This window comes from Amblyomma maculatum, chromosome 1 (genome assembly GCF_055883805.1).
Source record: "Amblyomma maculatum isolate TAMU_Amacu chromosome 1, ASM5588380v1, whole genome shotgun sequence".
Lineage (NCBI taxonomy): Eukaryota > Metazoa > Arthropoda > Arachnida > Ixodida > Ixodidae > Amblyomma > Amblyomma maculatum.
In genome coordinates this window covers 281,564,314-281,588,053 of record NC_139344.1, presented here as the reverse complement: position 1 = coordinate 281,588,053, position 23,740 = coordinate 281,564,314, and the positions used below count along the sequence as shown (strand labels likewise).

The 23,740-nt window shown below is 47.0% G+C and overlaps 1 protein-coding gene across 9 annotated transcripts in view; it reads left to right on the top strand.

Moving 5' to 3' along the window:
* Positions 1-23,740, top strand: part of LOC146206691 (myosin light chain kinase, smooth muscle-like) — a 213,794-nt gene that overhangs the window by 166,043 nt on the left and 24,011 nt on the right. For all 9 annotated transcript variants that reach the window (XM_084591493.1, XM_084591492.1, XM_084591486.1 and 6 more), the window contains 2 exons: positions 10,342-10,686; positions 15,074-15,158. In XM_084591493.1, the coding sequence (XP_084447619.1) occupies positions 10,342-10,686; positions 15,074-15,158 (430 nt within the window). The remainder of the gene's footprint in view (positions 1-10,341; positions 10,687-15,073; positions 15,159-23,740) is intronic.

Sequence of the window (23,740 nt, the reverse complement as noted above, 5' to 3'; positions counted from 1 at the left end):
ACAGCGCAAACGACAGGACAGAAATGAATGAGGGACACCCCACATAGCGCTGACTCACAACTAAAGTTTTATTGGATGCCAGCAGGTATTAATACCTCCCTGGCGGCCAGAAAGAATACAGTCCACACTTATATGCGTGAATGACAACTAGTATACCAGGCGCGTATCACCATGCGAATCACATGCGAGTGAATACGACATAATCAGTGAGCAGGCACTTGTCAATATTCGCAATCAAGGTACCGTCTTCCTTTTTCTGACAACGCGACAGATGAAGCACTGATGCATTCTTCCGAGAGCCTTCCTATTAAGCGAGCTTCTATTATCTCCCTTGCTAACGAGTCACAGTTCTTTCCTAACACTGTACATTCCTTACAGTTTGGCGCACATACGTTGGTATCATCGTCATCTTCATTGTCTTTGCAGTGCCTGCAGTGTTTCGCCACGTGGCCAGTGATAGCGACACGTGAGACATTATACTCATGCTCTTTGAGTCTTTCGTTAATACAGCGGCCAGTTTGGCCGATGTATCGCTTACCACAAGACAGTGGCAGTGAATATACCACCCCTTCCTAGCAAGGCACGAATTGTTTAGCGTGCTTTATCGGGCACTTGCGCGATTCTTTATTCTCTGAATTTACATTCTTAATCAGGCTGGACAGTCCTTTGGGCGCAGAAAAGACGACGTCAACGTCTGCATGTCTGCCAATTCTTTTTAGATTGTGCGACACTTTGTGAAGATATGTGCAGCCATATCTGCGGACGCTGCGGAAGCAAGAAGACGAATAAAAGATAGGTTCCAGATAAATATATTGTAAACAAATGTGATGAGTGCTCAACATTTACTTTACTGGGAGAACAAACTAATAATTGCAAACAAATATGTTTTACTAATCGCAACGACAAAATTTATTATCGAATTTATCAAACAGGTGAGAGAAAATGTACTCAGGGGTTCGGCATATCCCACCGAAACTCACGGAAAGAATATCCAGTACCGTGAATGCGTCAACACGGCGGGCGCTACTGCATTTCGCCGCATAGTTGAACATTTTAAAGTGATTTCGAAGCCACTACACACGATGCATGCTAAAAGGAACTGTACTAGCTAGCAAATTCACACCTCCGTAAATCGTGGGTACACTTAATTTCGAATATTACACTGGGTTACGTGGTCCACGCCAGCCGATGCTGGAGGGTAGACGCTGGTGCTGGCAGGCTGTTTTTTCTTCACTGCCTTACGTACACTGCACAAATACTACTTGCCGGGAAAGTGATGCACTTTTGTCTTCAACGGGGAGGCGGGTAATGCGCCAGAGCAGATATCAGTCTTCGTTCCTTCGTCTTCGTAACCACTAATTCGCAGAAAGCCCAACACTGTATACCATTGACATAAATTAGGCCTGAAGCCTAATCGCTTCGTTGCCTCGTCGCTTGGAGGGAGGAAACGGGGCCCCAAAAGACGCACTGGACACTCGTATATTCATAACATATAGAGTATAGTTTCGGTGTACAAAGCTTTCCTGCGTAATCAAGCACTGAATGACAGCGTACGGGCACGAAACGACTGCCATAGCGGAAGGCTACTGACAAGGTATGGGTCATGGCGCCGCTCCTAGATGCAGCACGATTTCCCTCAGCTACAGTCATTTGCCACAGCCACAGAGACCTTCTTATCAAGGCAGCATTGCTCCAACTTGCCCGCAGCCACGAGTTAAAAAAGATTAGCCCTAGTGGTGTGTTCCCGGCGCGGCTGATAGCAACGCTCGGCGCTGCGGTTACGAAAATGCCGATAACAGGTGTCAGATGTGCTCGCAACAGAGCCGCGCCGGCCGCGCGGTGCGACTTTCGCCGCTGGGGTGGCATCAGTATGCAAACCTTTGTTCCTCGCGACTGTACTGTCGCGGCCGCAACAGAACCAAACCGCATGGAAACAATGGCATCTGGAGTGCTGATGCATTCGCCACAGCAGCCCGTACTGCTAAATTAGAGCAAGTAAATGTACCACATAGGCTTTATGAAATTTGTTGAGAAAACTGAGTGGAATGGCTAGTTTCGCGAAGAAGATAAATAAAACACAAGCTACACTTTGTCAAACAAATTGTCGAGCAATGGAAATCATGCAGTAATCAAAAACGCTTCCGATCGAAGTCATTTTATGGCGCCTTCGCATCGAACACGCACATCTGACACATGGCTTCATATTTAAGAAGACAAACCATTATGTAAAGGGTGTCGAACAGAACAAGGAATAAATCATATTTTGTTTTCAAACACTCAACTGAGAAAATAACAAAAGAAGTTTGCGCCTTTTTGAAACGAGCAGACTGCTTTCAATCCCAGCATGCTCTTGAAATAGAACACCCTCGTAGAAATTTCCCGCATTTTGATTTCTTAAAGGACGCGGTAGTACTAAACAGGCTCTAAAATATTAGACATTATAGTCCTAATCTACAAAGTAAAAACAAACCTTGTTCTTCGCGGATGATAGCCTTAGTCGCCATAGGACCAACCACAACATACAAACATTAGCACTGCTCACAAAATAAGCACCCCACTCTTGTAAAGGAATGATCGCAGTAAAGATGCCAGGGGGTTTAGCAGGCAGGGCTAACACTGACGCCTCGGACCTGGTTGAGCCACGAGCCCGTCATCATAGGTGTCATTTGTCTGTCTTATTTCCAAGGAGGCGGTGGAGCTCATCAGCCCTCCCCCTCACTAAGCCCCTGGCACCAGGCTCGGACAATATACATCAGGCTATGCTTCCCCATTTCTGTGAAGACACTGTAGAGGCCGTGCTCCAATGTTTAGAATAATATCTGGGTAACGAGGACGTACGTGAGGCGTGGAAAGAAGCTGTACTTTTAACCTCTCTTAAACTCGCGAAACCATAAGCCAATCCCAGGATCTTCAGGCCGATAGCCCACACCAGCTGTACAACAAAAATATTCAAAAGTACTCTCATGGCTGTGGTGCTGTAAACATCCTACTGTCCTTCGTATTTGAATCCTAACGATCTTTAGACATACACGAATGCAGACTTAAAAACTCATATCCTACCATCGACCACCTTTTGCGGCTTGAAAAAAACGCCCGGAAGGTGTTAATCCGCAAGTTACAATGTATTCAGCTCTTTGACCTGGAGCAGGCCTACTACAGCACATGGAGGTTCGGTATCCAGGGTGACCGAGCAGACCTATGTATCCGCGACAGGATGCTGGACTGCTTGAGCGATTTCCTGGCCAACCGTACGTTCCGAGTCTGCTTAGGTCGAACTTTTTCAATAAGCACCTCACTTTTCATAGTTAAATTGTATAGAAAAGGCAATTCCAGAATATATGTATTCAGTTTACGTAGATGACTGTCCATTTCTCCCAGCGTGTCGACCTTTGAGACATAGAGACAGGCTCCGCCGTGGCGGTGCAGTGGTTAGGGCGCTCGACTACCATGCCCAAGGATGCGGGGTCGAATCCCGGCTGCGGCGGCCGCTTCTCGATGGAGGCGAAGCGCAAAACACCAGTGAGCTGTGCGATGTCAGTGCGCGTTAAAGAACCCCAGCTGGTCGAAATTTCCGGAGCCCTCCACTACGGCGTCTCTCATAGCCTTGAGTCGCTTTGGGACGTTAAACCCCTTAAACAGAACAAATACTGATAGTTCAAAATAAGCTGTCAGATTGGGCAGACATAAATTCAAGTTCGGTCCACTAAAAAGAGTAGTTCTTGTGTTATCGCCGAAACAAACCTTACAGACTTACCTTACATAGCACTTGAACCAAACTGCATTGACTTCTAAGCAAGGATATAAATTTTCATAGTTAAAATAAATAAAAACTCAGATTTCTACCACATATAAATAATCTAAAGAAAAAAGCTTCCCAAGCCCTTAATATACTGAAACTACTCTCACCGCCGAAAGTCCAATAGGACATTCCTATTACACGTTTATTGTTCTCCGGTGCGCTCCAAGTTAGATTACAGAAGCATTATATCTGGTTCAGCAAAAGCGTCCTTTTTAAAAGCATGAGATCCTGTTTATAATATTCCCCATTCGGTTAACGTGTGGGGCTTATACGAACATATTAATAGCCAGTCTCTAGGTGGACTCAAATGAGCCTGCCCTAGAGGATCGAAGAACTGCACTAGACTTTTTCTACCACTTGGCACTCATTTAATACCATCCAAAATACTCTTAAGAAATCCCCGGTCGATTAAGCGTTACTCTTGTGATTTGAAGGAAAATGCATAGACATAGGCATAATGAAGGAAATAGCAAGTATTGCCTCAGGACATGAATTACTGCTGCTCACACTTTCCGGAAATTCATACACCATATGAGCACATAATTGCACTGCGTTTTATACGGGTGTTTAAAAAAAATGCCGGGCAATCCGCCTTTTACGGGAGGATGTGGCGCCATCATGCGGAAGCGGGCGAGAAACACATTGGACGGCAGTGTAGCAGACAACACGAAAGCACACCATACGAAATGGCCACGCCAACGCATGTAGAAAGCGAAAGCTCGCCCCTTTTTTGGCCTCGGGGCGGAAAGTAGTGACAGTGAACTCAGTATATCATGTTCACGCAGTATGGGGGAATGTACAGCGTTTTCACAATCCACTCATAATGCACGCATATACTATCTTCGTATTGTAAGAGTGTGTAGCGCGGGCCGTGTTCGACGTGACAGAATGAGACGCTCTCAGCTTGCAGGTTTTCGGCAGACAAGAGAGCGCGGAGGCAGAGAGAGAGAGGGGGATCTCAAAGTGCAAAGCAGCCATGCGTTTGTTGATGCTGCAGAGCTAGGTGGAATCGTCTCCTGTGACTTCGAGCAACGCATATGCGCGGGGTGTCTTGAGTTACCGAGCACAATGCGGTCACCGCGGCGCCGGCATGGTGCAATGGGCGTCGCTTCCTCATCGCGTCATCTACAAGCGTGCAGCTGTAGGATTTCGACTACGAAGCTCGGCATAGAGGCACTTATGCACACCCCCTGAAAAGGACATTGTCCGGCCGGAATGCACACTTGCAGGCAACGCGCGGCATTTTTCTGGCAACGGATGATTCAGCGCTGTAGAATGTATGTGGTCGCAGTGGTGAAAAGGTTCTCGGTGCACAGAGAATGATCATTCTGTTGTGAAAGGATCCACAACCTTTCTGCCTCCGCCGCGATTTCTGCGGAATAAACGACTTGGCGACACATGTGCATCTCCTACATATCGGATGCGCGTCTCTGTCACGAACCAACCCTGTTCTACGTCCAGAGCGATCACTCTGCAAGTGAACGAGCATGAACCCTCCTGGAGACTCATTTGTGCCGGGCGGTTTCCTTGCCGTTGCAAACTGTTGGACGAAGACGACGATTATCAAGCCTCCCTAACGAAGTGCATCTGATTGCGCACACCGAAGGAACCAAATCCGAATGCTTTGGCGTGCACGAAGGCGAGCCTTTAAGGTAAAAAAAAAAATATATTGCGCGTCGTGCAAGAGTGTCAAGTGTGTCATATGCTCCGAGCGGCAAAAACACAGATACTACAGGTATGTATGCATCTAAAGGAAATATGCATGATGAACAGTACCTACTGGAGTTTGCAGCCAGCCTGTAACGCACCAGTTATAGCGGCAATGAGGATTTCTTCGGTGCGTGATTGCTTTAGTTGCGCCGGGGCCTGAAGGCGATGTATTTTGTCGTTTCTTTATGTGCGAAAGGGCTAGGTAGCTTAGATATCACAGGCGGCTCTGTGCGCTAGGCCGTAATATTTAGCATGTTTTATCGTGACTGCCACCTGACTAACAAGAAAAAAAAAATACGGCGTTTTAATGCACTGCCGTTCGCGAGCTTCATGACCAGCTCAACCATTCGGCTCGCGAACGGCGGTGCATCCACAACAAACATCCAATCTTTTTTTTTTTTTTTAGTCAGGCGGCAGTCGCGATAAAACATGCTAAATATTACGATGTAGCGCACACAGCCACCTGTGATATCTGCGATACCCGGCCCCGTCGCACGTAAAGAAAAACGGCAAAATACATCGCCATGAGACGCGCCGAACAAATGCTCATTGCGGCTATCACTGGTGGGTTACAGGCTTGGTGCAAACTCCGGTAGACACTTTTCATCATGCACATTTCCTTAGTTGCATACGTACCTGTAAAGAAATGTTTTTCGCACAGTCGAGAGTATACGCAGTCGGTTGCTGAGGTCGGCCATTCAGATCTTGGCGCTTGGTGGCCCTAATTCAAGCTTCACGTCGTTGTTGGTCGCGGCTCGCCGAAGGAAACCTGAAAAACCGCGTCTTGCATCTCGGCACGCTTAGAAAGTGGCAACCGTACGCGGAAGATGTGGTTGGCATTACTTTGCCAAGCCTGTGACGGTCACCGTGCAGCCCGGTACGCCAGCCCCCGTGCACTGACGGCGCCGAGAAACGCCGTCGACGCCGTCCAATGTGTTTTCATCGGTCGTCGCTACGACTTCGCGCATGCGCAGAAAACTCGCGCAAAAGGCGAATTTTACGTGGTTAGGGCAAATGAGAATAAGGTGCAGCACTTCCGATTTTTACTTTGGTAGCGAGTTCGCACGTACTCATCAGCATGCAGTCGTAATCTACCCTTAGGTGACTTTCAACCCGCATAAATGTAAATGTCACTTTAATCGAAACGTACTGATGCGCCTGCATAGCCTAGAAGCTGCATCCTCTTACTAGGGATCCAAGTGTCCCGGTCGGTTTGATCCCCATCTCGAGAGTACTGACCAATTTGGCAGCTCCTGCAAATTGGGCTTCAGGCAGCCGTCGCGAGATGTGTGAATGGAAGCCCTATCACACTGACACTGAAGTCCATGTTGTAAGTTCCATTGTACAAGACAAAGCAACGAAACCAATTCGACTGCCTTCGTATGTATCAGTTTTCAATGCTGAATGCTAATGTTTTCTTGCTGAGTACAGAAAATAGCAACTGAGAGAGAAAAAGAGACCCTTTAATGAAAAACCGAGAATTTAGCTGGCATTTAGATCTCGCTGGCATGCTACTCCGTGTAGGAAGGGGTATTCGGGAGGGAAAGATTGAAAAAGAATGGTGAGGAGAACAAAAGTGATGAAGGGGGAGATAAAATGCGGCCATTAAATGCGTTGTAAGGAGCATCGTGGAGTAATGGTATAAAATGAAATAATAAAATGCATAATCCGACAAGCGCGCCTATAGAGTTTACAGCGTTAAAAATGCCTGAGGGCAACATTCAAGGTTAATTTAGAGCTTTTCAAGAAGTACAATCTTTTTCAAATACATAAATAAAAAGTTTATTGCCAGTCTCTGTTGCCTAGGGCAGGCTAAGGAACCTTAAGCACTGTCCATTGAGGCACTGGGGAGAGCTTCTCCATGCTATGTTCATAGTACGCACGCTCGTCAGCGTACGCAGGACACTCAAGCAGGATATGTTCCAAAGTTTCTATTGAGACAGTTATCACAATGCGGACTGTTCATTTGACCGAAATGGTATCGCAAGTCATTTGTAGTATATGCGCAGTTCAGGCGAAGTCGGTGGTAAAGAGTTTCTAGTTGGCGAGGAAATTTCGCAGGGAGTTTTGATCTTAGATGTGGGTCAATTGAGTAAATAAATTGGTAGTGATGCGTCAGCAAGCTCCAAAGTCGATACTTTGCTTCGGAAGGAAATTTTTTTTAGCCAGTTGGGATACATAAAATTTCGTGAATATTCGAATGTATCTGATGTTGGTAGGCTTTACGAGCGCTTCATCTACTTTTTCCCTTGCTTTAATGCAACAGTGGGCTGGTATCCACTGAAATGTTATGCAGTGGCCTGCGGCAATAGCCAAATGATGTAGATATCCGATTTCAAGTGTCACAGGCTGATGACTGGTTTTCTTCAGCAGGTTATACAGGAATTGCAGAGATGCTCTGGAATCAGTGAAGATAACCCATCACCCGGGGATTTGGCGCAGGATATAGGAAACAGCCTTTTTGATGTCATGGAGCTCAGCTGTCGTAGATGATGGCTTCCGCTGCAGCCGAGACAGGACATGGTTTGTTGAGGGCACATAAAAGACACAGGAAGACATGTCTTGATTAGTTTAACCGTCGGTTAATATGTGGATGTAGTGTGTTTATTTCTTGGCTATAAGTAGGCGAGAGCGGCTTGCAGAAGTGCTGCCTGTGGCATGCGGCTCTTCGAATCCACGCCAGGAACAGTCTTATTCACCTTTAGAGGCGATAGTGTCCATAGGAAAGCTGAGAGGTAGTAGATTTCATGGCTGAATAATAGTAGAGAGGGGAAGAAATTGTACAGCTTGATCAAAGCCAGAGTTGCAGTGAGTTAAGTGGACGCGGTGTGAAAAGTGCTTCTTTCCTTGGAGGACATGTCAGAGATGGGTACACATAGTTTCTTGGGCGGCAATCACATCTAGCGGGAGACATCCTGCTTCTGCAAGTGTTCCTGATGCAGAGGATCCCTTTGGGAGTCCAAGGCATATCCGCAAGTAGTCGTTCCGCGCGGCTTCAAGAATCTTCTTGCTTGTTGGAGACCATCTTTGATAATCTGAGAACATCAAAGACATAATCATCTATATGATGTCCGAGTGTTCTCACTGCTGTGAACTCTGAAAATACTGCTGAATCGATAATAGCAGCAATTATGCACACAATAGTAAAGGCCGGGACACAAAAGCACGTCATAAAATGCTGATGTTTCGCAAGTCACGTTGGGATCACAGGTAACGAGAGAGCACACGCAACTTAGTGCACAGAAAACATAGTCAGGTAGCAGGCTGTTTGGGAAGTTGAAGCAAACATGAAAATTCATTATGGAAGGGCAATGTTAGGAAAATACAAGTCATGTCGGCACCAGGAACGTGTTTCGAAGTAATTTTTATACCGTCTACGCATCGGGCACATGCGCATGTTACGTACTTTTCTGACAAAACAATAAAAACCTGTATGTGAAACGTGTGCCAATGTGCTCACAGTAAACCACAATTTATCTCATTAACAAAACCCAGGAAACTAGGAACAATTATTTCACTGTATTTTACAGTGGACACACACCCTTGCAGCCAATGTTGCTGCAGTGTTGGTATTTTTTCCATATTCTGATATTTATCAGGAGCAATAGGTGCCAAACCTGCAGTCACTTAAGACAGCATACCATTTACCCCTCTGTTCGGCGCTTGATAATCGTAGTTACTTATACATTATATATAGAGAGAGAAATCGTAGATTAGAAAGGTAGGGAGGTTAACTAGGCGATGCCCAATAAGCTACGCTACACGTGGGGAGGGGAACAAATGGAGAAAAAGGAAAGAAAGAGCACTAAGGTGAGGAGTCTGTCACATGTCCAGGAATATATAGAAAACGGGAGTAGAGAGCGTACACTTAGTCAAGAACTTAACCCCGAGTCCATTAAAAACTTGAAGCGCGCCTTCACTGCTTTCCTTTCTGATGAACATGTCATCCAAGTGCCCATAAATCTTTATATAATGCATAACGTAACTGATCGCATTTCCAACGATTAATAATTTTGCCCTTTAGTTAGGGTCGTTCTCTAAAGTCCAAGTGGACAAATGTACAAATGTGAATTCAGTTGCGGCCCATAAACAGGTTCTCTGAAGTGGTCGCCTTATGTTTGCGTTCAGCAGAAATAGGTTCAGAGTACCTGTTATGACTTACGATAATTACTCTAGTCAGCATATAGAAGAGATGAGAGCTGACTTCTGAGTCGCAGCTGAAGCTAACAACTCCGTCAGAGCGATCCGTTTCGACGTGATCAGACGACAGCGCCAGATGCATTGTGAGAAGCAGCAGTCGTCATAAACGCTGGGATTGACGTCACTATTAGCCGACAACGCAACATGGCACAGCATTAAGGGAATTCATTTGCGATTGGGGTCAACAGACCGGAGGTGTAGCGGTTCCAAAGAAAAATGTTCGCGCGTGTGCTTGCTCTCTCGACTTCCATCTGTGGCGCGAAATGCATAAACCATTTTAAAGCGCAAATCAGCGGCATGAGGATATCCACGGAGTTAAGAAGCATAGCCTACTACAGCTCTGAGTAATTTTAAGAGGGTGTGCTTATGACACCAAAATCGGTCGCCTACTTTTCGGTTAACCGGTAATTGAGCAACTGAAGGCACTCAATCTTGTACCTTATAAATTTCAGTCATAACTGAACTTCAGGGGAACTTGTCGAAAAGTTCCATTTGTAATTGGAACTCATGTCGAACCAGGCGAAGATTGTACGCACTGTGCGTTTATTCATGGAAGAGCGAACAGTAGTTCCCTTCTGTGTTTTGCGTTCGCTCAGGTTGCGTCGCGTCAGGGCCCGACCTCCCGTGCGCAGGTCCCCCAGACCCGCCTGCTGAAGCCCCCCGCGCGGTGTCACTGCCGGGCGGAGCCATCGAGGTGACTTGGTCGTGCTCGCCTTACGACGGCGGCTGCCGCATCCAGCGCTACCTGGTGGACGCATCTCCGGCCTCGGCGCAGCCTCGCGCCTGGAGCCGCGTTGCCGCCGTGCTCAGCACCTGCTGCCGCCTGCCCGAGCTGCCGCCGGCGGCCGCCTACGTGTTTGTCGTGCGCGCGCAGAACGCGCGCGGGCTGAGCATGGCGAGCGCCGAGTCGCCGCCCGCCGTGCCGCTGACGCCCGACGGCACACTGGACGAGGAGAAGGAGGTGCTGGACGACGGCGGTGAGGCTCTTTCTTCGCCCCAATCTGAATGCGACAAGGGCAGGACGGGGAATGCGCAAATGTTTCCGCACTTACAGCGAAACTTCCACTCCAAACCTAAGTGGCGTGTGCACCGCGGCAGTTGTTGAGAGTGTTTAATGCGCTTTACTGCCTGACCCAAGGACGTCGGTTCGATCTGGACCCACGTCCTTGAGGTAGAACGCAAGGCACCAGTGTGATGTGCGATATCAGCGCACGTTAATGGACGCGAGATGGTCGAATCTAATTCGGAGACGCCTACTACGCCAACCCTCATAATGTGAGCCGCTTTTGACGTTAAAATCCCAAACCGAAACAAAAACCAAGAACCATACCGTACCATGCCATACCATACGTATGCGGCGTGTAGCGCAGGGGTTCTCAGGGGTTTCCCAAGAAATTGTGTTTGAGGGGATGCCTACACTTTTAGGAGCATGGGGGGGGGGACATCATATCTCATTGAGGGTAGAGAAAACGCGATGGTTACTTTTTGTAGTCATCAGTGCTTTTGCGACACAAACAAAGGGGGTGTAAACCTTGCTAGGTGTTTACAACCCCCTCCCGCAAGGCATGTGTAGGGAAATCATTGCTCATGGCGGAGGTGCTGCCCGTCTCGCGAAAACTCATTCATGCCCGAAAGGTGGGACGTGAACGACCTGCGGAGTCTCTTTGTTCCTTGTTGCACTGGGAGGCTGTTATCAAAAGCGCATGTTCCGATAAAGCGAGCCTCAAATAATCGCTTTTTATCACTAGGAGATTCGCATTTCTACGCAGGCTTTCTTCTATTTGGTGACTAACTACAGGTGAAAGCTGCGTCAGTTCTTTTGTTTCCTGCTCTTCCACCCTCTGCAAGCAGGTGGTCGACCACAGCGGACACTGAGCCGACGTACCCACATCAAGGGTTCTGCCTGCCCGCTGAACGATGGTCGCGCTGAAGCATGTGCGAAACAAGCAGGGCCTAGAATCTGGCAACCAAGCGGAGGCTACCCGCACCAAATCTTTCCTAGCCTTCGGGCGAATGTGGTAGGGCAAAAGCGGAGTAAGGCCCCCCTGCTCTGTTACCAGCACACCCAGAGTAAATACAGGGAGGAAACAGCATAGAAAGGGCTAATGACACAGAGAAGTACTCGGCATCTGCACGATCACATTTCAGAGACAGGCAACAAATAGACTTGATACGGCATTTTTTCTGTTCCTTTATGACAATTATGGAGAGTGTGCTCACTGCAACCGGCAAAAAAATCGGGAGCATCAGGAAAAATTTCAAAAATAAGCAAAACTGTTACTTAGAAAGGAATTGTTTCACCGATGCTTTAACATCATAATACGACGTGAAAAGCGCATTTAAGGGTCTTGGTAACACAACGCAGGTAATAAGAGGGAACAAAATCGGGGAGGTGTGTATAGAGTTTTACATTAGATAATAAAACAAAACATGCTTATTTGCATTCCAACTAGACTGAACGCTGAAGCTTTTAAAGTAATTGGTTTTGGGCTGTGGAATAAGGAAGCAAAATAAAGGAAAAGAAACGCGGCAAATGCGAAAAAGGCCGAGCAATGCCACTTTCACGCGTGCCATGTATCTCTGGTCCCTCGGGGTTGTATACCGAGATAAGGGTTCGCTTGCTTCCACAGCTGTGTCATGGGTTTTCATTGGAAAATTTGGTTGAACAGCTTCGTTAGGACAGTGTGACCTGGTCAGTCCCCAGGCCTATATGTGGCCATTCATTGATTGCAAAGTGGCTCACAGACATCGTGCGTGCTAAATGCCGCTTCGACATGATCGTCCTTGCTCTGGATGCGGCGGTCTATATTGCGTTGCCGGCCGTAACTTCTAAGCTTCAAGGAGACCCGGGTCGCCTAAAATTAGCTTGAACGCTTTTACCTCAAGGTATCGGTTTACTGTCAGCGTGAGCCGCAGAATAGCGGTGCACATATTTCAAAACGGCTTTTCGCGTTCTTGTTGTTTGTTTTCCCACCTTTTAGAACATATTAGTGTGCGTGCGCGCGCGAGTACTTGCGCTTGTTTTTATTTTTCAATTATAGGAGCCTCCTAGATCCACGTAAGATATGAAGACTGGGTCGGTGCATGTGAACTTCACGGCAAAGCGACATTATTTACGTGATAGGGCGCTATTAAACATCGGTTGGTTAACTAAAATTAAGCAAATTACTTCAGAATTGTTGGTCTTCAGGGGCATACAAAATTGAAGACTGGCAGATTTGAAGGTGAACCTGCTTTTTTTTTTCTAGCTTCTGAATTCTTTTTTTTTCTAGCTTTATGTCGTACGTAAAAGAGATGCTTTCAAAATTTTATGTATTTTTTTAATTTCTGTAATTTTGTAATTAGATCACATTTAATGGTCACTGAGTATTTTCAGTAAGAGGTCCGAAGTTCGCGACTAAACAGCCTCCTCAAAGGAATCTAATATGGTTTGGTAAAACGTTGAATTAGGCGAATTGGTAAATGTTCATAACGTAAAACAGCGCAAACTACAAGGGACAAGAACAGAAAGAAACTATAAGGATCCCTTCTTCTTGTCTTGTCCCTTGTAGTTTGCGCTGTTTTACATTATGAACAATATAATAATGTAATAGAGCAATCAGATACAGATAACAAAAACGAAACAATTTGCAGCGAAGGGCAAACAAACAAATCGAGAGTGATCGTTGTGAAATGCTATAGCAAAAATGCACAGGCAATCATACCAGGTTCTTTATCTGATCATATTTTGTGATGCGATAAATCTGCGTTGGAAGCTGGGTATTTGTTGTATGCATTTCGCTTTTGAATTCATCGCTTTCTCTGTGTGTGCTTTAATACGACATCACAGTGGCCCCAGAGGCTCGTAAGGGGGATTCCCTCCGGGGGGTGCTCCTCTGTCACACAACTTCCGTTGGACGCACCTCCAGGCGCCCACTGGGAGCCGCTTTCCAGGCCCGTATAGTTGCCGGAACATGGAGACTTCTCACGTGCACGCTCACGCGTTTTCTCGAACTCACGTTCACACGCATTCTCACATTTACGAGCGCTCTCATGGGCACTCTCACATTCATACTCAACCTCGCGTTCACGTACATTCTCGCACTCACGCTTGCCCGAGATGCTTGGGGCGGTAAAGCCCATAAACTACAAACATATTTAATGAGTCTTAGCTGTACTTTGATGCACACAACCGTCGACACTCACACTAATGTTTTTGCCGAACAGTACACTCTCTAACTCAGAAAACCATGCATTTGTTGAAATTCTTGACAGCGCTTGATGATACACCCCGTATGTTTTCTATTTGCCATGCAATCCGTTTGATATAGCCAGCACCGAAGCACCTTAAACGGCCGCTAAAAGAAAGACTGCGAAGGACCCTGAACATTCACTTCTGAAATTGGGACAGGCGCGGCAGCCAAGCGCACTTATGTGATCCTTCGTCGTGATCCTGTTGCACTATTCTTATTCGGAAAGGAACATCGTTTATGGGCTCCAAATTTCAAATCGCAGTGATGTCGGTCCAGGTGTGGCCCATCGGAAGATTAATTTATTCATGCACCTCACTCTTGCTTGATAACCTTCCCTGTCCTGCCGACCTTTTTAATTTAAAAAACACACGCGACAGTGTTCTATAAAAATGTGCTGGGATGCTCAGGATGCGAAATTTTCCCCACGGCAGTACTCGAGTCAGAGTGACATGCTTACATGATGAGACTGGACGTATGTTGCTGAAGCGTTGCTTTGAAAACAGTGGAAAAAGAACTGGGGCAACGTGCCTACGCTGGAAGATCTTACGAAAGCTCTGCCAAAAAAAGAAAGAAAAAAACGAAGATGCTCAGTCATCGCAGCGACGGCACCAGCAAGCACGGTTGCAGACTCCGTACCGCTCGCCGTGCTGAAATGAGGCAGTCGATGACCTTATGCGCACCAACAAATTTCTTCCTGCACGCAGAAAATGCCGTGTTAGAATAAAGTCATCTCCAGAAGGAGGGCTTCGGGAGCTCACGTTAAGTCCGGAAGACCTTACGACGCCTAATGACTAAGCGGATCTTCATCGTTTTTCATTCATTCTTCTCTCATGCACTTAGCTAGTTTCCCTGACTTCGGTAAGTCCAAATATTTCGACACTTATTCTTTCCAGCATCTCGTAACTGCTGCAATAAATCCTTCACACGTGATATTGCATATGCTGATTTTGCCAAAATGATATTTTGTATGCTGTACTTATGTATTACCTTCTGTCTCCAAAATGTTTCCGTTGCGTTGACGTTTTGTGAGAGTAAATCATCTGATCACAATCATGCAGCTGCCTCAAAACAAAGTTAGCAGTATCTTAAAAAAAAATACAAAATGAAATGTACCCATTTGTGTCATTTGCAGTCATCGCTGACCTAGGTCCTCCTGTTACTCTTCGGCCCGGGGAGGAGTTCAGCCAAGACTACCATGTGCACGAGGCAGTGGGCAGGTCTGTATCGAATACATGCGTGCTATGCAAATGCTGATCGTGTTCTGTGAGAAAGTTGGGGGTGAAGGTCTGTGCCTGAGGCTGACCAGAAGAGCAGCTATAGCAACACTTGTGTATCGTCTTTATAACTCGAGCATACCAGCCTTTCCATAGAAGCGAAATTTCGCGCCCTGTCCTGTCTTTCTTGCCTGGTGTGTCGTCTCTGCTGCGTTTATACAAGTTTACGAACATGAACCAACTAGTCTCGCAACGCATAGTACTGAAAACGAAATTTTGGACGGATTAATGACAGCCTTTAGCTTGTATATTATGTAGAACGCACCTGCTTTGAAACTTTTTGAGCAGCTGGCCTTGTGAATTCTTATTAGTTGCACTAAGCTGCTCGCATTAACATTTCTTTGGTCAATAGTGCAATCTGGTATGATATTGATACGTTGCGACAAGCGAGAAAGTGGCGCAACATGGCGACAGGGTAAAAGATGATTTATGGCTGCGCTCCTCTCGTGCCGCTGCCGATCTTCTTCGCAACGGTATTGTCGGGCGCTCGTCGCTTTGCATGAGCGAATGTGGGATCGACCTGCGAGTTTGTATTCACATCATACGCGAAACATCCCTTTTCATTAAACCCCGCCGCGGTGCTGCAGTGGTTAGGGCACTCGACTTAATTATGTGCCCTAGGATGCTGGATCGAATAACGGCCGCACCGCTTTTCGACGGAGGCGAAAAGCAAGTCTTCCGTGTGCGATGTCAGCGCACGTTAAAAAGCCCCAGGCGGTCGAAATTTGCGAAGCCCTCCACTACGGCGTCTCTCATGGCCTTAGTCGGTTTGGGACGTTAAAACCCATAAACCTAAACCGAACATTTGCACTACAAACGGAATGATTGCTTGAGTGCAGGCGTAAAGCTACGAACTTTGCGGCTTTACAAGTCTTCATAGTTGAGTCAGAATTCTTAGGGCGGGGCTCAAAACCGGGACCCCTCAAAGGCGAGAGCCTGATTGCGGGCTCTCGGTACAATCGCTTTATTTCAAATACATATATTATGTTCGCGTGTCTCGAACGACTTTTTTTAGGCTGGAGACAAGGGCATCTATAGCCCTGCACTCCGAGGTCTGTCTTCAAGAGCATTGGGGTTAGCAGGGAGCGTAGCCGCGACTGCAGCAACTTACAAAGTATGTACACCCAGTGCGCGCTAAATATGCTCTGCTTGTCATAGCCAAACGCACAAAATATTCAACACAGCGGGTTAAGGTACTAATCTGCAGTCGAAGAGAATGCGCGAGTCGGTCTTGCACATGACCATACTTCTGAGCTGCCAATCCCACGGCCAGGGATCCTTGTAGGCGACATGAATTTACCAAACGACTCTTTAATACGAGGCACTCTGCCACTGGCGGCTCCTGCGGTGCAGTCTCCATCGCTGCTCACTTCTCAGGCAGCCGACGCGGGTGTCTGCGTTCAGAACTCGTTATTTGGACAGTAAGCAATGTAAAAGGTTCCACGTGCTTCTAGTTAGCCGCTTAAATAACTGAAACAGGCGCACTTCAGTAATGCAACATTTTATTATTGAAACAAGTCGAGAAATCTGAGCGTGCGTGCCGTTTCGCCGTATAGTAACTCCTGCACATCCGACTGAAAGCATAGACCCCGAAGCATGAGCTTCCACAGCGGCGCACACTATATTAGCCGCTATCTTGTCGCCGACGGAGCACTTTTCTTTCTTCTACCGTGGCATTGAACGCGGCGGTCAGCATTCTTTGATCTCGGCGCCTATGACCGGGCGTGGATAATATACGAGGCTGTGGCTCAGCGCTTTCCGCTTGGACGTTATATGTCTATAAATAATTCCGAGTGTCGCAGTATCATCTCGCTATTGTTGCGGCATCACTGGCATGCCCTTTAGACGAGGCTGGTAACAGTAGAACGTATATGGACTTTGCAGTAGGCCCGGTCACAATCCTATTTCATTAACCTGAAATGTTTTTCGAATGAACCTACATCTCTGCGGCGCAGATGACAACGTTCGTTGCCTTGACAGGGGGATGATTGCACGGTCGTCACGAAGAGACTCCACTGGTACCCCGCCTTACTTTACGTTCGACTTGCCGAATAGGCTTTACGCTCGACACTGACGTGTGCTATATAACGTTGCAGACGGTCGGGTGGTTTTTGTATCATTGAATGGCGGCTGAGAGTTCCCCAGAGTGGGTGGTATCAACGGAGAGCGAGGCGGCAGCCGCCTAATGGCCTTCGGGATCTCCACAGTGGGCTTCAGTGGCCAGGAAAATTTAAACCCCCTCGATTTGCTTTTGTGACTCTGTGGCAGAGCTTCGTGTTACCGAATTCAGAGGTTGGGCACATTTTCATTTAGAATGCGCGGTGCGATGTTATCGTTGCCCTTTCCGCACCATTTAGCTGATTCACAAAACCAGGACGTGCTCATATTACCGCGTACTTGTGGCGAAAGTCCAGTAGTCAGGGTAGCACTAAAAAGCTTCGAAATTAAGTTTTTTATTGGGCTTCTTTGCGCCCCTGTACAACTAGGCGGCGGTGAAAGCATCAAACGTGCTGGGCGATCACTGACAGAATCTCTGCCGCTCTCGGTTGCACTCAAAGAACGAAACAAGTTACCAAAGACCAACTAGTTAACAACGACATCTATACTGCGGCAGTGGGGAAGCAATCGCGTGTGGCTTCGACCATTCGAGATAAATCGGGACGCACTTTGCGTTCCAAAGTGATAAAGACTCATTCCGGTGGCTTTGAGCGTGCGCGCACAAGCTTCGCGGAAATATTTATCTCTGCGGAAAGAGAGTACCCGGGAGCTGACTTACAAAACAACTTCAAAGATGATCCAGTCCTGCTGATCATCTCCAACATATTTCAAGTGCACTGTTTATCGCTCGATGTTAGCATTCAATGCATGATTCAAAACACACCATCCCGTTCTAATGGTTTCCATGAGTCCCAAACCAAGATCAGCTACGCCGTAGTCGAGGGCTCCGGAAGTCTTGAGCGCCTTAACGTGCGCTGACACCGCACAGTTCACGGACACCTTATGTTTCGGCTCCATCGAAATGCGGTCGCCGAGCCCGTTATTGAGCCCGCGTCCTCTGGTTCAGCAGTCGCGCCTTACAGCCTCTGAGCCACCACAGCAGGGTCCGCACAGCCATAAGTAGGCTTGTATAGAATGTTCCGGTAGGCAAGAAAGCTCTGATGGGTTTTTATGCGATATCATAAATGGGTTTTTATGCGATATCACACCCCCCGGAAGAAACTGAACTCCATAGCCGGTAGCAGGATTCCAACCCGAGCCGGCACGAACATATCGTTCCGCTGGTTGGTGATCGAGACCACTGTTCCACTGCTGCATCCTTTTCTTTATCGCGTGCAAGTGCAACAACACTGACTGGCTTCTTGCCTTACTTAACTAGGCTGAATACTGTGAACCAGTCGTACATAGTCACACCTGCATCCTGTCATCACTCTCCCAGTAAAGATGCACTCATGCATCAAGTAAAGGCATGCAGGAGTTGTCTTGTGCAGCATGTACCCCTGCGCAAAAGAACAGGGCTCCCTTAGCACTGGTTTAGTTGAATCTACCGGCTCTCCCACAAGCTGAACAGTATATCATGAGCACAAAAAGACCACATCTAACTCTAGTGCCTTCCATTGTAGGCAAACAATTTTGTAGTATATGTCGTAATCTCAATGTCATTTTCAAGAGTCCTCCGAAACAAGTTTCTTTAAAATACAGTATCACTACTAAGCGCAAAGCAGTTGTCGATCGAGCGCCTAGATCCTCACACAGGTGGCGATTAGTTCCCTGGCCATGTCACAAACGTCCCCTTAGCCCGAAACCGCGTTTTGATAGGTACGGTTGATCTCAGAAGTTCAAAAAAAAAAATATTCCGAGAGCACTGTGGAATCCACACTGTAGAAATGCTAAAGCCTAAGCGTTTTGGTACACACGGTGCATCACGCTTACTGTCATTATCATTATCAACTAATTCTACCGTCATTGTCACTTATTGCAACTTCATTGTCATCGCTACTATCATCTTCACGGTAGACAAGGAGAATTATGATGTGCGTTTCGCTATCCCGGGCGTGGCGCAGTTTGTTAAAGCTCTCGGCTGGGGATCCAAGGGACGGAGGTTCGATTACCGGTGGTGACAGGATATGATTGAAATAATGCTCTGCGCTACAAAAGACAGACTAAACACGTAAATAACAGGACAAGCGCGGGATATGTATTTCTTTCATGACTTCATCATGACGTCATATGATTGACAGCTATAGTGCGACCGAACGAACGCCGGCAGTATGAGTCATTAAAGACTTTCGCCTTAATAAATAAAGGAGCACACATCCGTTGCACCTGCTTTAATGCTTTGTAGTCGGAACAGTCAAATTAAGGCTGTCAATACATTGGTATTGGAAATATGGTCTTAATCCGAATTATCGTAATCTGTCTTCTTGACAGGCTGTATCAGTAAAAACTTATAGCAAGGAGATGGATTGTGTCGGGAACTTCCTTAAGAAAACTGCACAAAGGCCCCTCACGTCTATATCAGTAGGCGCAGACAGAATAAACAAACAGGCACTTAATCATCCGTTAAGCGCAGCTACCAGAAAGGGATTGTTTACACATTAAAAAAGTCTTGAAACAAGCTGGGTGGACTAAGAAGTGCATTGACTAGCCCCATCAAAATCCAGAGGGAGGAACGAATTGTCGTCATGCATAGGTTTACACTGAGAGCATCAGACAATGCTCGCTAAAGTTGTATTCATTCCCCGTATTTTTTTTTTTTCTTGTGGATTGAAACGCTTGCAATACAAAATGAGCTTCAAAGCGCAGGTGATGTTGCAAACTTGTTCATTCAGTACTCAAGACTTGGAATCTGCGTTGCAAAATGAGCGTCAGTGGCAGCTATAAACTCTGGCGCTTATCTCTGAGTCAGCGGCAACGAATAACCTTAGGCATCGCAGGAGCCGCGAATCTAGCAGCACTTTCGCCCTTGAAACTCGTAACCGGGCACCGTTCGTCCCCTGTCCAAGATCCTTGGAGGGCGGGTCGAGACTGTCTCTTCGCGCCACCATCAGCGAATATTGCAATGCTGCTCGTTTAGACCGCAAGCTCTACCCCGACCCTCATCCTAATCTCTCCGTTCGGGAGGCTCATATCCTTCTGCAGATACAGCTGAATACACTCATAACCCCTGCACGGCTATATCTCTACAAATTCCGTCGTGATCCATCATGTCCCAACTGCCCTTCCTTTTATGCCAACCTTTCCCACTGCCTATTTTCATGTCCGGTTGCATTGCAATCGGGATTCTTTCCCACCTCCTCCCATACTATCTGGACCTGGGTGGACTGGCTTGGTGCTGAGGGTGAAGAACAGCGCCTGCTCGTCCAGCAGGCTATCGATGTATTAGGCGCCTAAGTGTTGCGCGTCAATAAAGTCTTTTACTACTATACCACCCAGACACTGATGAGCACTGTAATTGCGGCCCATTCGGGGTCACCGAGTGCGCTGTCAAATGATAATTTTTAAGCTTCGCGGGATATCGATTTGGCGTAGTGGTCTGATGCGGTATAGCCCGCGTGCAGAGCCGATCTCTCTTCCTCGCCTGGGTTCGAAACCCACTTTTTTCGCGCGATTGCTCGGAGCCGGTTTCAGAGCCGCCCCGGCGAAATCTAAGAACCCAGATAGTAGTGTTTTAGCGTTAAATAATAAAATTCACAAAACAGCGTGGTAGGCGCTTTCTGCCATTTTCTTGATAACAATTCTGCCAGCAATACTAACCAGCATCTGTAGTTTATTTTCTGAATTTGTTCCGTCATGCTATCTTCCAAGCACAAAACGGTTCGACGATCCCTGGAGGGTTGATCTCATAAATTCTGGTGCTTTATTATTAGTTTCCAGCTGTTTTAACAGTTTGTACGAAATGTCGTAGGTGCATTTAAAAAGTTGACCATTGGGTTTCACGCTGGAGCACTAACGAAAAGGCTTCACTGAGGCAGTCATCTGGTATTCAGGCCAGGGAATATTTGTTTCCAGTCGAATAGACAAATTGCGCTTGAAAGGGGAAAGCTTTCGGGGTAATGTTGAGCCTGTGAATCTAAGTACCTCAGTTGCAACATGGCGCAAAAGTCCCCTAATCTGATTGGAAAAACGTTTTTACCGCAGAAAAAAAAAAGGGGGGACTTCAGGAGACTGCTTATAGACCAACACCGATCTGTGACGTAAGCACGATGCAGTGGCGCTTCTACCGTCAGCGTGGGCCGACGGGGGGGTGAAAAATAGGGTTAGCGCCCATAGGAATACATGGAAGTGAAAGATTTCAAAGCAGTTTTCTAATTTCACGGGACACCTATGATGTTTTTATTTGGTACAGAGCAACCATGAATTCCCTGGAACAGATCGTGGAAGTGTGAAATCTCATTACCGAGGCGAAGTATTTTTAAAACACCGCGAAACGTATGGGGGTGCGAGTTGGGAGGGCGACCCACAGAAGCACATGTACACAGAACTTACCGCAACATTTTTCTCGTTGCGCAGAGCACCAAAAGTGCTGGCCGGTCGTTGAACGTTGGCCAGCGCTTTGAAGAAGTGTGTGACAAAGTATGTTTCGTTATTGCGGAGGCAATCTACTTTTAAAACTCCTCTTTGTCTAGAATCCGAGTTAGAAATGCATTGCGGTAGCGTGGCCCATACAAAATATATATAAAGAACGGTTCGCAAAGAAGCTGACTTTGCGCCCACAAAAGCAGTCGTTTGTTAAGAGATGGTGCATTATTTTAAGACCATGAATATACGTACGCAGCAACAATTCGCGTCTGACATCTGTAAAGCATATTTATCAATAAATATGTGCGGTGCGTTTCCAGGCGAACCCGGAAGCGAGTAGCCCAAGCGGCTTTTTTTTTTTTGTGAACATCTTGTACCATGCACACCCAAACATCATATTTCATGGCGGAAGTAAAAAAAAAGAAACATTCCAAGTGCTGCTGACGCGCATGAGACGCGTAAGGCAGTAATTAATGATGCCGTCGAGGCAGGGTTCATTCTGTAAATGGAGATGAATAAAACGCAAAATAACGGGCACGGTGTCCTTGCGTTCTGAAAACATTGTGGCTTGGTAAAGGCGATAAGTATTACAATGAATGCATACATAGTTGCGTCGCGATGCATACATGTGGTGAGCAAGTCGTAAAAAACATTTTGACAGGCTTTATATAATTCCGATGTCCGTGCAAGCACTTCATGGTCTGCGCCGTACAGAAAGAAAAAAAATCACCAGGAAACCGCACAGAAAGCGCAGAACGAGATATAAGAACCATGGCGATACCACAGGGAAAAATAAAATAAAAGAAAAAATTTGGTTAACTACTATATATGCCCGTTTATCACCTTTCGCGCACCTACCTGACTCAAAACAATTGTATGCCTCCCGGGACTTGTATGCCTGGACGGTCTCCGCAGTGAGGCGACTCGGATAAAAAATCAAAGACACTATAATGTTTGCCATGCCCGATGGTAGCAGAGTACCCGCGTCAGTCCGGACGACTTCCTAATCTGTTTCAGGCATAGCAAATGTGTCCGGCTTCACAATGGCGCCAATGTACCGCTTTCAATTGTAGCGCTGTTCATACGATTCCGACAAGCTTTTTACGTAGTCCGACATTGCTGCAGCGCACACTACATTCTCTTGCAAGTAGTGCAAGTCTGACGATCTACGGGACTGTTCACAGCACGATAAACTGATCGCGCACAGTTGCAGACGAACATGCACCACCGGCGTCGTCGCTAGCAGACGCTCCGGAGCTGGAGGCGGCCGCGGTGAGTGTTGCCGGCAGCGCCGTCGTCTGGTGCAATGCGCGATTCTCGTTCTGTCCATGTCGTCGTATGGCGTTTGACAACTGCTCTTTAAATGTAATTCTGTCTAGGATTTTTCATTTGAGCGACAGTATTAAGCTAATTTACCCCATGCGGTAGCATATCAGACTGCAAAAAAAAAACGGCCCGATTCGCTATATACGCCCAGCTTGCAGTGAACCTTTCGGAGGTGTCCGGATTCACAATACAGATTATTTGGGAGTTTTAAAAGTAGACTGCCTCCGAAATGACGCAGCATACTTTGTCACACTCTTCTTCAAAGCGCTGGCCAACATTTAATGACCGGCCACCACTTCTGGAGCTCTACGAAACGAGAAAACCGTTGCGGTAAGTTCGGTTTACGTGTGTTTCTATGGGTCGCACTCCCAACTCGCGCCGCCATACGTTCCGTGGTGTTTTAAAAATATTTCGCCTCGGTAATGAGATTTCATACTTTCACGATCTGTTCTGGGACGCTCATGGTTACTCTGCACAGAATAACGGCATCACAGGCGCACTGTGAAGTCAGAAAACTACTTTAGAATCTTTCGGTTCCGTGTATTCCTATGGACGCTAACCCTACTTTTCACCCCCAGTCGGCTGCGGCGCCGCGAGCGCCCCCTTTGTTTGTAAACACGGTGTTGGTCTATATCCAAGTCGTGCGTGCGTGCGTGCGTGCGTGCGTGTGTGTGCGTGCG